Source organism: Populus euphratica, unplaced genomic scaffold, assembly GCF_000495115.2.
Source record: "Populus euphratica unplaced genomic scaffold, PopEup_1.0 scaffold498.1, whole genome shotgun sequence".
Lineage (NCBI taxonomy): Eukaryota > Viridiplantae > Streptophyta > Magnoliopsida > Malpighiales > Salicaceae > Populus > Populus euphratica.
In genome coordinates, this window is record NW_011500124.1 from 253476 (window position 1) to 267802 (window position 14327).

General features: G+C 31.2%; 1 protein-coding gene across 4 annotated transcripts; it reads left to right on the forward strand.

Annotated features, from left to right (window-relative positions):
• Positions 1 to 581: 581 nt before the first annotated feature.
• LOC105110207 (protein Brevis radix-like 4) lies at positions 582 to 13603 on the forward strand. Of its 4 annotated transcripts, none has more exons than XM_011005172.1 (8): positions 582 to 593; positions 5645 to 5672; positions 5762 to 5898; positions 6052 to 6210; positions 6305 to 6705; positions 9466 to 9601; positions 9882 to 10282; positions 13192 to 13603. In XM_011005172.1, exons 4-8 carry the CDS (start codon positions 6076 to 6078, stop codon positions 13268 to 13270), a joined length of 1152 nt encoding a protein of 383 aa, XP_011003474.1. In that variant the 5' UTR covers positions 582 to 593; positions 5645 to 5672; positions 5762 to 5898; positions 6052 to 6075; the 3' UTR covers positions 13271 to 13603. The 4 variants fall into 4 exon arrangements, with proteins under 4 accessions (XP_011003474.1, XP_011003472.1, XP_011003473.1 ...); XM_011005170.1 differs by lacking the exon at positions 582 to 593 and adding an exon at positions 5337 to 5621 and having other exon boundaries at positions 5659 to 5672; positions 5762 to 5916; XM_011005171.1 differs by lacking the exon at positions 582 to 593 and adding an exon at positions 5337 to 5599 and having other exon boundaries at positions 5643 to 5672.
• Positions 13604 to 14327: the final 724 nt, after the last annotated feature.

Genomic DNA, 14327 nt, shown 5'->3' on the forward strand with positions numbered 1-14327 from the left:
AACAAGCACTGGGTCAATAGCTTCAAAGTCAGTTGACTTTAAGGCATTAGGTGTTAAAATACCCCTTCAAACTTAATTGCTTAGGTTAGGGAGGCTACAGAACTAAACTTATCTATGTAGTTATTTATTTATTTACATTTTTATCATTTTTTTCTATTTTTGTTTTTTTTACAAATTATCTACTATCCTTTTTTCTTAGTTGTTACCTTTAACAAAAGAACATAAGTAATGTAATAATTCAATATGTAATCCACAATCATATGTTGAAGTGTGTGTGAAAATGAAGGTTTAAGAATACTTGTTAAATGAGTATATGAGCAAAATCAATTGATAATAATGCTAGAGTTTATAAACTTAAATATTTCAAGATAAGTATTTGATAGACCTTGTTATGAATATTGCAAATAACCATTGGTAAATGTTTACTAAGATGCGTTTCAAGAGTTAATAAAATTCTCTTTTACTTTATCATCCTAGTAATAACAGTTTTGTCAAATGGTTTTATTAAAAACAAAAGTAGTTAATTAGTTTTTTTTATCAACTACTACCCTTTCGCCCCAACCAAAATGAGACATTGTCCTCAATGTTTTAAGGTACAAAGATAAAGTATAGAAGACATAACCTTAAATACACTTAAACAAATATAAAAAATAATAAAACAAAATATAATGCTATTAATAAAATCAAAAGACACAAGGTTTCACAAGCAAAGGCTCAAATCCAATCTAAACTTTTTACAACTTTCCTTGTTTGATCATTTTATTTGACTCATGGAGGAATTAATTACAGGGATGAAAGATTGCAATTAATCAATCAGTTATTCAACAGTAGCATTAGAAATTATAATTTGTCATGTCGAAGATGTTAGAAAATTCTGTTCCACAATATAATCAAGAAAAGACAACAATTTATCATAAAAATCATTAACATTGAGTAAACCTATAGGTTTATGGTAAATGTGAAGTTGAGCCCAAAAGAAAATATAAAAGATCTTTTCCAATGTGTCTAGACCACCTAGTAAGACAATGAAGACATCAACGTGTTTCATTATTATATTCATTTGATCAGACATTGTGGAGATCTATAGTTCTTCTTCAATTATTTTTTCAATGATGTCCCCTTTTGCTAAAGTTTTGGGGACAATCCCCAAAACTTGATTGTCTTTTAAAAATGCAGCTACTGACACATCCCCCCATTGACCTAAGACTGTTTCCCCTATACATTAAAATAATCTTTCTCTTAGCTAGTACCCTACTAAGATGATTTACTTATTCTAAAAACTCTTTTTTCTTTCCAAGGACTGGATCCACCAAAAGAATAAATATTTTTTATTTGATGACTTGAGGAACCTGCCATTTCTACACACTTTTATATCTGCTGAATATGTGGGTTGAGTAGAAATGAAGAGAAGAAAGGGAAGATTTTATAGATAAGAAATTAAAAATGCAATCATACTACCTATATGTAGGCTAGCTTTAGTCTCCCCCCTTTCCCTTTTTTTTTTTTAAAACATGTGTATGTACAAGTAGTTGTGATTGTGGCTCACTTCTTCCCTTGGTTTTACATCCAAAAATGGCTTAAACATCCTCTATAGATCGAGGATAAGCTTCCCATCTAATTTTTTAAAAAACAAGCAAACAAGCTCTTTTTTAGTCAGATTCCCAAGTCTATGACGAGCATGTTTTTTTTTTTTGAAAATTTGGTTATAAATCATGAATTACACAATGCACATCTCCACCAGAATGTCTTAAAAGTTAATATAAGATTATCTAAAGATTCCTTATGTTTTGAAATAATTCCTGACTTTTGATAATTTTCACAAGTTTTGCAGAATATATGTGTATCTTTGAATATGGTGAGCCAATAGAATCCATATTGTAAGATTTTTACAATCATTTTTTTTAATGAGAAATGACTTACATGCCTTAGAATAACAAACTTTAATGACACTACTTACCTCATTGTCCGAAATGCATCTTCAAAATATTTGATCATGACAATATTTGAATAAGTAAGGGTTATCCTAATAAAAGTTCTTTACTTCATTCAAAAACTTTTATTTGTCTTCGGTACTCTAGTGAGTTGGCAAAAATCCAGAAGCAAGAAAATTGATATTTTTAGCAAACCAAGGCATTGAACTAAGGGAAATTAAGATTCATCAGGAAAGTAATTATCGATTGATGTGATGTCAGATGTCGAATGTATTGTCAATCTTGATAAAAGCTCACCGAGAAATACAACCACTTATCAGCAGAGTACGCGTAACTCAAAACGTCTCAAGTACAACAAAAAACGGAGTATGAACAACAAAAAGCGGCTTATGAATAGCTTTGTGAAATGGTTATGAACATGACAAATAGTGGAACATGTGCGCCTAATCCTTTTTGGTCGTTTAACCACCAGTCTCCTCCAGGATCTCCTCCTCCTCCTCCAGCTCCACCTTTATATTAATTTGTAATAAACATTATTTAACTTTAAAACTTCATTTAATATTTTTTTTTGAAATATATTCAGTTTGTAATGAATATTATTTAACTTTTTTTTTTGTTTAGTATAAATTTTATTTGCATAATTGGTTTATATTACAATTAATTTATATAGTTTTATATTATATATCCTAAATAATTTTTTAAAAACAAATTAAAAAAAAATTACCAAGGATTTTACCGATGGATTCATTTGGTCGGTATTTTAAACACTCACCGACTGACTTGCCGATGGAATTACTTCTTCGGCATTTAACAGTAGTTGCCACACTTACCGATGAATTTACAGACGGATATATTTGGTAGGTATTTCATACACTCATCTACCAACTTACCGATGGAATTACTCCGTCGGCATTTAATAGTAGTTGCCACACTTACCGACGAATTTACAGACGGATATATTCGGTCGGTATTTCATACACTCACCTACAGCTTTACCGATGGTTAGTTTCCGTTGGTAAATCACGATATCACCAACGGAATACAAATCCGTCGGTATATTTCAAAGGGGAATCTTTTTTTTTTGGCGCGTAAATTCCGTCTGTAAAACATCGGCAAATGGTTTTTTTGTTTTGCCGACCGATATAGCGACGAAATTTTGAATCACCGACGAAAGGTAACCCAACGGACATAATCCATTGGTGATGATGTCGGTAAAAAAATCACCAATGAACTTCTAATTACACACTAACGAAATTTTTCCATTGGTAAAACTGTGAAATCTTGTAGTGTGTTGACACATGTTACGCGTAGAGCTTGACCATGACAAGGTGAGTTAGATAACGCCAAGGATGAAAGGAATTGGACGTCAAATTTTGATGCTCGCACTACTAAAATATGACGGCCTCTCCAATGCATTAGCAAAATTTCCCAATTGTTCCTTTTTTTGTTCAAATCAGTCCTTGAATTGACAAGTTTCAAATTCATCCTTCAAACTTTTATTGTTTCCAATCAATGAAATTGAATTTGTTTTTCCCAAATAGGGCATCAATCGAGCACCAATTTTTTTTTCCGATACCAAGAAAATCCAAAGTGAAGTGAATAGAGGCAAACAATAAGGTCCAATTCCAATTCAACCAATCATAAAAAGAAGAAATTTGAAAACTAAAACAAAAAAAAACTTGAGCAATAAAAAAAACAAAAAAATTGAATTTTGTTTTGCTTTAATATTTTTATGATGATGTTAAAAATAAATTTTAAAAATAAAAAAATAAATTTGATAAATTTGTAAACAAAAAACTTGTTGAAAAATTATCACTATCAGTATTCCAAACTATCCATCCAGATGTGATCTTTAATGGTGAAACATTTTTTATTTTTAGTTTAATAGTTAAAGATAGTTGAAAGCAAACATAAGAGTGGAATTAACATGAAAAAGCTTTATTGACTAGAGAAAACAAACATAAAAGTGAAATTAGCATGCAAAAAATAAAAATAAAATATGTGCTTAGGGAAGCAAGATATTCAAATAAGTTGATCTTCGAGCAATTGTATCTATATTTTATTTGTTAAAATAATTCATTTGAATACGAGTAAATTGAGAAAAAAAAACATTGAGTGAGAAAGGTGGAATCCTAATTATTCTCTAATGAATTTGGTTGATTTAATGAGTTTAAAGGAAATCAAATGAATTAACTTAAAGAAAAAAATCAAGATTTTTTTAAAAAAGCTTTGAGACGATGACATATTGAATAACCTTGGTTATATGTGACTTGCTTCATGAGCTTAGTTAGGTTTAATAACTTTTTTTTTTTAAAAAAAAATTACTTAACTATATGATAAAAATTAAATGCTTACAAAGTCAAGCATCAATTCTAAAACAAATTTCTGTTTGAGACTGTGATAACCCTAAACAATTCAAGAAAAAAAACTATCATGAAGTTTATTTCTTAACCACTTCATATCGATGGACGAAATCAGGAAAAAATATTTTTTTTTTAAAATTATTATCAATATTAAGTAAAAGACCAAATTACCCCTAAGGTGATAATCAAGCTTTAAAAGTGATTCTTTTTTTTTGAAAAAAAAAAACCTTGAACCCAAGGTAAGTGTTGTTTTATATAAATATTCTAAATTTAGGTTAATATTTCAAATTTGTAACCTGTGAAATTGAAAACCTTGGTTAATTAAAAATTTTAATTATCAACTAATTTAATGTTAAATGATAAAATTAAAAAAAAATTTCTAATTGAAAAACTAATCAAAGAAAAAAAAAGGAATAAGAATCATATATGGAAGGAGAAAAAAAATGAAGGGGAGGAATTAAAAAAAAAACTATCTTATATACAAAAAAATTAATAAAAAGAATGAGTATCAAATTTGATAGAAAAAAGAAAATTAAATAAGGATACAGTTAAAAATAAAATAAAATTTAAGAAATAAAATAAAAAATGAGGGATAAAATCAAAAGAAAAGTAACTTGAAAGATTGATATAAAAATGGAGAGGGATATACACATAGTTCTAAAAGAAAAGAAAAAAAAAGAAAAAATAGCGAAAAATGTTAGCAATGCATCAGAGATACAGCTACACATGCCGTATAAGGAGTAGGAAGAGACCGAGACGACCCTTAACAATTTAAAAATAACAAATGAACCATAGAAAAATATCATTTCATCCATGGAGTTTTTTTAAAAACAAAATCACAAGCCACTATTATAATGTACAATAAACAAAAACATATGCGCGGTAAACCATACACGAGACAAAGAAGAAAAACAATTAAAAATCAATTTTCAATCCAAAGAAAAGGACCAGACGATGACATTCGAGGCAAGAATTAAGTGGGCTTTTAAGATTAATGAAGAAGCAGCCCGGTCCAAATAAATATCTCCCACGACCAAAAAAACAAAAGCATCTCCCGAATTCAAGACCGACAGACAGAAAACAGCGGCCTGAATGCACAGGAAAATTGGCAGGCTGAGCCACAGCATCTAACCTAGGTTATTAAATAAAAAAATCGACAAACAAGCATTACCCGAAATGAGCACTTTCCATTATAGCATTTTTAGTGTCACTCCCGAGAAATAGCATCTAGAAAATGGCCTCTCTTCTCCCTCTCTCTCTCACGCTCTCCTTCAACTCTTTTTACTGGAGATCCCCTCTGCCATAGTTTTAAGAATGCAGTCCTCCATGTTAATCTAAAAAAAAAAAAAGAATGCAGTCCTTCACATACACGATCAAGGTGGTTTCAATTTTTTATTTGCCAAGGATTTTACACCCTTTTTGATCTCGTTCTATTTAATAGTTTATTGTTATTGTTGTTGTTGACAGAGAATCTCTGATCTTGTTATTTAAAGTTCGCAACTAAACGAAACGCTGCATGAGCACTGGACTCGAGGGCCTTCTCGTTGTTCGCGCTTGCTTCCACAAACCTACTGATTCTCCGATTTCCCTGTTAATTTCTGACAGTACGGGCATGAGCATTTGTTTTCTCTCCCTCTTGAGTTTCTGTTTTTATTTCTAATTTATATTGACAACTTTTACTTCCACACCCCACCCAGCTAATTGATTTCCGAATTTTCAACAATGCCTTTAAGCTGTTGCATCTGTTTGTGACACAGACTCTGCCTCCAGCATAATTCAAAATGCTGACCTGTATAGCTCGTTCTAAACAACCTGGTGATGACTCGCTGAGTCAACCCCATGCCGGCTCAGCCACCACCACCAATCATCCCACCGCTGCCAAACAACACCAAGCCATCAAATCCCTCACTTCTCAGGTATCTCCTGTCAGCCACACACGAGAACGAAAAATAAAATAGAAATTCCGAAACCCAACACTAACTATAAATATGCTTTATTTAATTTCTATAGTTAAAGGACATGGCATTAAAGGCATCAGGTGCATACCGCCACTGCAACCCATGCACGGTGCCAACAACAACAACTCAGGGTCGACTCAGGAACAACTGGACTGCATCAGACGCAGAGTCGGAGAGATTCAGGTTGCCGCTGCAGAGGACGGGAAGCTCGAGCTCGATAACACCGCGTACGTGGGGAAAAGAGATGGAGGCGAGGCTGAAAGGTATATCGAGCTCCAGCGGTGAAGGGACCCCGAATTCGGTAAATAGCAGCGGGCGTCGGGTCGACCAGCCGATAGCTTTCGTGGAAGAAAAGGAGCCTAAAGAATGGGTGGCCCAAGTGGAGCCCGGTGTACTCATCACCCTAGTTTCGCTTCCAAGGGGAGGGAATGATCTCAAGCGGATACGCTTCAGGTGCGTATATCTCGCTTGTTTTTTATTGGACGGTGGTGATTCCCTTCAATGTGATGTTTTGATCCTGCGGTGAGAGTTGTGTCTGTTTGGGTATCGTGATAGAGATGATTGCTGGTGGATTAGACACGTAATTAATTGGTGAGCAGCTCCTAGGTCACTTCCCCTTTTTATGGTTGGAAGAAGCTGGGTGCTGTTTGGATGTCATTGGTTTCAAGAGCCTAAAATGTTAAACTTTGAGTTTATGTGGAGGAATATTGAACAAATCAACCAAAAAGGCAATCAATATTGAAGGAAAGGAAACAAAAGTCAAAATGATTTTGTCTTAACTATTTAAGCAACACGAGTTCAGGCAAAAAAGGAGCATCCATCCAAACTGTACCTTAAACACCTCTACTTAAGTGCAGGACCTACAACCCAACAGTAAAATTCACGCCTCCTGAGAAGCAATCCAGGAGAGGAACACCTCTGCTTAGTGGTGGTGGGGGCTGATTTGATTGTGTCTGAACCCTTTTTACTGAGCATTGTCGGAAGAAGGCTCATCCCTTTTCTTTTTCAACAGAAAATACATGTATTTCGTAACCCCGAAGCCTGATTCTCCGTGGCTTTGTCACCTTGTGTGACCATTTACTTGGTCGAATGCTTCCATGCTTTCTGTTTTTATATATGTTTTTAATGGTTTTTTTAAGTTTGAGGATATATTAAATTAATATGTTTTAATATTTTTAATGATCTTGGCATGTTGATTTTGAAAAAGAATTTTACTTGGTCATTACTTGTGATGGTTATACTTTAATTAGTTGCCTCTCCTTAATGACTCCCACTGCATTCTATTTGGGATGATTTCTTTCTTTATTGAGTTTTTTTTTTATCCCCGACTAACAATGGATGGTTTCAATCCAATATACCATTCTTGTTGCTTGGTCTTGTCCTCTGATATTACTACTAGATTTATTTTAAACGCCCCTCCCTCCCTCCCTCCCTCCCTCTCATGATGAAAGTAGCCTTGTTCCTTTGACTGATTAGACATTCCACTTCAATAATGTTACTACCTAGAATACTAGTCTAAACACCCAAGGTTATATTTACTGGGGTTTGCATAAATACTGTGTATAGGGTTTTGATCCATTGTTATTTTCAATCTATATTTTATATTTTATAAAATATAAACTTGATTTATTTAATTTTTTTTACCAAAAAAGATTAAATATATCGTGTTATACTAAAATTTTTGTGGATATTATCTATATTCATGAGTTAGACATATTAATTCTTATATTCTTAGCAATCATAAAAAATATTGGCTTGCAACTATTGAAATTAGATAAAATACTTAAAATATATATATTAATAGCAACATAAAACTTATCACAATTTCCATATAAAAACAAAACAAAACAAAAATTATATTTAATTATTTTTCAAACAATTAAAGTGCAATATAATATATAATATATAATATAAAGACAAATTAGTAGGAAGAGACTAAAAAGTGTTTTTGAGTTTGTGATTTGATTAAGAAAATAGAAATTCAAAAAAAATTATTGAAATTTTCATTTATTTTCTCATAACCTCTTAGTTACTAAACAAAAAAAATTTAGAATAGTAAAATGCATTATTATTTCATCATATCAAAACTTCAAAAGAAACTTCAAGTTTGTTGCTTGCCAAAAGCATCGGTTACAGGTAAGAGATAAAAAAATTAGAAAGTAATACCTATATGAAGTTTGAAGAAGATAATTAAAAGGAGAAATTAAAAGAATGCAAGGTGGCTACCAGTGTGAAGTCTATAAAGGAAACAGTGTGAAGTCTATAAAGGAAAAAAAAATGAAGAGAGAGAAAGAAGAAAAAAATTGTTTATACTAAAAACCAAGTTATTTATATTAGATTATAAGAGTGAGTCAAGTTAATAAGATATTAAAAATCTCAACTTGTGTACTTGAGATCATGACCTAACGGAAGAAGAGTCTTAGTTTCTTTTTTCTGCATCCAAGTTTAATTTTTGCTGTGCATGCTTGTCATCTTTACTGTATTTTACTTATTTATTGGGTTCTAGAGTGTTTAGTGGATTTGAGAATTAGTCGTGATAAGTTTAAATTAATTCAAATGTCCTAAGTTATAAAAAAAATCTCAACCTGTTCTCGACTCGTTATATTTATTTAGATATTTTGACCCACCATCATTCATAATATTTATATTATTTTATTTTAATAGATCATGTCGGGTTACATAATATAAATATTATAAATAAGCTCGGTTTTTTTTAACACATGTAGATTTTATATTCTTTTTAGTGCTCTTAAAATAAGTGGTGAATTCATTTGTGTCAAAAAGGACGTGGTGTCCAATTTTGTGCCCTAGATAATAATACCACCAAATTGATATATAAGATCATGGTTGATGGTAGTTTCCATGCTTGAAGCAGTAGGCATGTGAACAAGTTCTAGCTCGCATGATGTAGAGTATATTGATCATTCTATTTGTAGAGTGTTAGAGGACTCTATTGATCATTCTATTTGTAGAATGTTAGAGGACTCTATTGAAGCCTTGGGAAAATTTGATCCTGGCACATAATATCTATCACATTTTGTTACAGTATTATTTTCCCTCATGTCCAATGGAAGTTTTCACGTTAAATCTTTGATTTGGGCTTCACCAAACGCATGACATGTGCCAAATCCTTTGATGCCAACTCTCAGTATTTACATGATGGTTTTTCAAAATAAAGATTCTGAATTTAGCATGATTCATTTGATTATACAGTCGAGACATGTTCAACAAGTGGCAAGCTCAAAGATGGTGGGCAGAGAACTACGACAGGATCATGGAGCTTTACAATGTTCAGAGGTTTAACTGCCAAGCTTTTCCACTTCCGCCACCCCCAAGATCCGAGGATGAGGTGAGTTCCTCCGTTATCTGACAGTTAAAGGCATGCATGGTCGTTTAGAGCACAGTGTTTTCAGATGGCCAGTTGGAACATTATCATTTAGGTTCCCAAATCACAAATCTATATGAATGGGATGCAGCATCACGCAATTCCACGAAATAAACATACAGCAGGACGACACCAGTTTTTGCATTGAATGACCTCTTTGCACAATATATTACCATGTATGTCGGGAAGTGAGGTATGAACTACAGTGATTTCTAAACATGCCATTTTCTAAACCCTGTTGCAGAGCTCAAAGATGGAATCTGCAGAAGACATCCCTGTAACACCACCACTGAATAGAGAGCGGTTACCTCGTAATTTGTATCGTCCAACAGGAATGGGAATGGGCCACTCATCCTCAGATTCACTTGACCACCACCCAATTCCGGTTCGTCATTATTGTGACTCTATTGGTCTCACCTCTACCCCAAAACTCTCCAGCATCAGTGGAGCTAAGACGGAAACATCTTCAATGGATGCATCTATAAGAAGTAGCTCATCGAGGGAGGCTGATTGCTCAGGAGAGCTCTCCATCAGCAATGCCAGTGATATGGAAACTGAATGGGTTGAACAGGATGAACAAGGTGTTTACATCACTATAAGAGTCTTGCCAGGTGGTAAAAGAGAGATCAGACGAGTCAGATTCAGGTAAGATTCTGTTCCTATTCCTTGGATGAGTTATAGTTGCTCAGAAAGCCTTACACCTGAAAAGATTAACCAGTTTCCATTTTGGAAAAGGAGCAGACTATGCGAGCAAGTATAGTCGGTTGTCAGCATTTCCATGACATTATTTACAGCCCAGTGGCTTTAGCTTACACAAGAATTCAATTAAAAGAACAAAAAAAGAAGCAGCAAAACACTGACAGTTAGGTAAACAGTGGTTTCCACACCCATTTTAACTGATAAATGAACTAGAGGTTACATAGGTATTCTTGCAAATTTCTAACCAGAATTTATTTATGTTAGGCGTCTTTATAGCGTGGTATTGGTTATTTTATTAAAGTTTTTTTCACTCATAAAATATATAAAAATAATATATATTTTTTATTTTTAAAAAAATATTTTTAATATAAAAACATTCAAATGATCCAAAAAAATTAAAATAAAATAAAATTTTAACTAATCTCTGTTCCAATCTAGCTTGAATCACAATCTCAAATATATACTTCATCATACATGGATATGGTCTTTAAGCTTCTCATGCTTCCCTAGTTTCAACCTATTTTGACAGGTGAGGTATTTTTTGAATAATTTTGTACTAGCAATGTACCCACACACTATTATAAGATGATTTTTTAAACCTATTTTTATTTGATTATACAGTAATCAGAATACTTATTTTAAAGAATTTAAATAATTTAAATTATAAAAATATTTTTAATCAAAATTTGATTTTATTATCAATGCATTTCTTCTTTGTTTTACCAAAAACATATATGTTTTATATATAGCATGATTTTTTCAATAAAAATCTAGCTTAACTAGAATAAACATGTGCAGAAATTCAAATGATTTAAATTAATAAGAAAAAAAAATATTTCTTTAACCAAAAGCCTCCTTTCTTGTTCATGCTTTCTACATAACAAAATCATATCTTTTTTTATTAGAATAATAATTTTTTAAATAAAAACTTAGCATCTTATAAAAAACAAATTTCAATTAAAAAAAATCATGGATTGTATTTCATTAGTATAAAGAATTATTCTCATTAACTATTTATGAGTATTTTTTTAAATCATGTATAATTGGATGTTTTTCTAAATTTACTTGTATTAATCTTATTTAAAAAAATTATTCTACAAATATAACAATTAAATAAAAAAAATGAAAGGCTAGGTTCATACTACTAGCCTTTGAAAAAGAAGCTAAAGTGATGATTTTTTTTTCTAAAAAAAACACAAACTATTTATTATTATAATTATTTATATGTAGTAACAACACATCACTCATTTAGAAAAATAACACACTAACTATCTAGTTTATTTTTGTATCACCGAATTTATCACCGATGATTGGAAATCAGGATCCAAGATATGAGATCCAAAAAAATCAAATTTCAACCATTTCTTCACTTAAAACAATTATACTCCTATAGCCATAAAAACCCTATTTCCAACAACAAAATATATTTGACTAAATTTTATAAACCCCAATCTATTTTATTTGACATCATTAAAGCTAACAATCATTACCATTAAGCTACTTTATTAAAAGCTAAATCCATTGGTATTAAAATTGAAGTTATTGGTAATTGTAATTTAGTCACCCCAAAACCTTTTCTCCTCCTAACTTTTTTTGGCTACTCTCCCTTTTTTTTAAACTTTTAAGGACTAAAACATGAAAAACAAATTAGAACTAAAACATAATAACCTAAAAAAACATGAATGAAATATGAAAAAACTTAAACTATAGGGATCAAATGGAAGTTTTATATGCTTTCTGTGGAAAAGGGCTTTGTTTCTTCCTTTGTGTCTATTTTGGTCTTTCATCTCTTAATTTTTTTAATAAAGCCAAAATTTTTTCTAAAATTGGTCATTAACATTTAAGAATGCATAGGTGAGTGATAGAAAATAAATAAATAAAAATTCAATATATAAAAGCATGAAAACATAACTTTAAAGGATTAAATTTAAAAGAAATCAGTTTAGTAGTTAAATTATAAATTGTGCAAACTACAGGATTCAAAGTGTAAAAAGGTGGTGAAAATGCCAATGGTAAAATGTGAATGTGTAATGAAATAGAAATTTTAAGTGCTTTTTATATAAAAGAGCTTTGTTTCTTTCTTTGTGTTAATTTTAATTCTTCATCTCTCTGTTTTTTTTTTTAACAAAAAGCCAAAAAATTATTTGGTTAAATTAGTCCATCAGAACATTTAACAAAGCAACAAATAAAAATGAAAATATAATTTTAAAGAATGAAATTGAATATAAAATTTAGTTGTTGAATTGTAAACCATGTGAACTATAAGGAATAAAATCTAAAAACAAAATAAAATGCCAATAGTAAAATATGAGTGTGTATTATACGATCAAAACTATCAACCACATTAGAGTTAGTTGATAATTTTATCTTACATAGATGGTGGCCATTGTGACCACATTTCTACCTAGACTTAAAAAATTAAAATGATTTTATTTAGGTATCAGTCAGGGCTATAGTTCTATAAAATGATATAAATATCCATTGATAAATTTTTTTGTTAGCTAGCATCATTTTTCCTTTCAACAATAAGGCTAGCTGTTTTAGAGACTAAGCAAACGTTGCATTCCCCACTAGGAAAAGTCCTTGGAGTATATTTGAGTTGACTCTACGCAACTGGTTTGGGTAGGTTATGATAGAGTTCTAACTTATTTCCAATCATGACTATAATTGATAATGATTAAAAAAATTGGTTATAGTCAATCATAATGCTTTCACCAATTGTTTTTATTGCTGACAACAATGTACATTTAGCATTTGAATCATTCGTCCAAGAAATTGAGCTTGTACCACTTCTTTTTATCCTTTTTAACTTATTGTATTTACTGGTATTCTTGTTGTATGCATATCTTTTGCAGTCGAGAAAGATTCGGGGAGATGCATGCCAAAGTGTGGTGGGAAGAGAACCGAGCTAGAATACATGAACAATACATGTGATTAAGCAAAAACAATAGCAGCTTGTTCTTTAGAATGGTGGGGTTCTCTCTCTCTCTCTCTACCTATCATACTAGTAGAACCCCTTCCATAGATATTCAAACAGGTGCTGCTGCTACCTCTTGTTTTCGAGTGCCACGTACTCTGTCCTTCTATCCAAATTGTGAAGTTTACAAGCTTCCTAACAACATGAATATATTGTAAGGGATGGGGATCGTGAACTTAAATTAATATTTTTAACCGTTTCTTTTGATTATAGGTGTGGATAAAGAGCAATGGTTGTGCATTTGAAAGCAACGTGGGTTGTTGACATATTTTAGTGTCTGTTTGGAGTTCAAGTTGAATTTTTTTTTCATGAAATTTTGTATTTATTTTTTTATGTTTTTACATAGTTTTAATGTGCTAATATCAAAATCAATTTTTTCACAAAATAAAAAAATTGTTTTGATATATTTCTAAGCTAAAGTTACTTTGAAAAGCAACCGCTTTTATTCTTTCAAACACCCTCTAATTATTAGTTAAAAAATATGTTTTCTCCTAATAGCTCTAAGATGTTTTTTCCCCAAAGAAAATAATGACAAATATACCACCTTATTCTTCATGTCATTACTTGACAACAATAACTTGGAAAAAGAAAAAGGTTTAAACGTTTTTTTGGGGAAAAAAGGTCTAAACTAGCTTTTTTTTTTAAATCATTACTTGATATTATGATAACTAGAAAACTATAATTTATCTTTAGAGAATTGTAGTAAAGGACTAGTTTCACTAATAGAAAGATATTGTTACCCCTAAAATATCATAAGTGAAGTATGGATGCATTATTAATTTTGTTCTAAATTACTAAGGATCTATTGTGTTATGCTATTGATGGTCTATGTATTGAGTGAATATAGGTTTACTCTGATGAGGTAAACCTTAGTCAAAAGTTCAACTCCTATCTGTTTAAAAGTCTAGTTGGTTTTTGCCGCTCTCGATTATTTAGTGAGTTAACAACTCTAAAGTTGTCATTCCAAATCACAACTCAAGCTATGTCTATAAATGCATCACTAGGCCTATAATG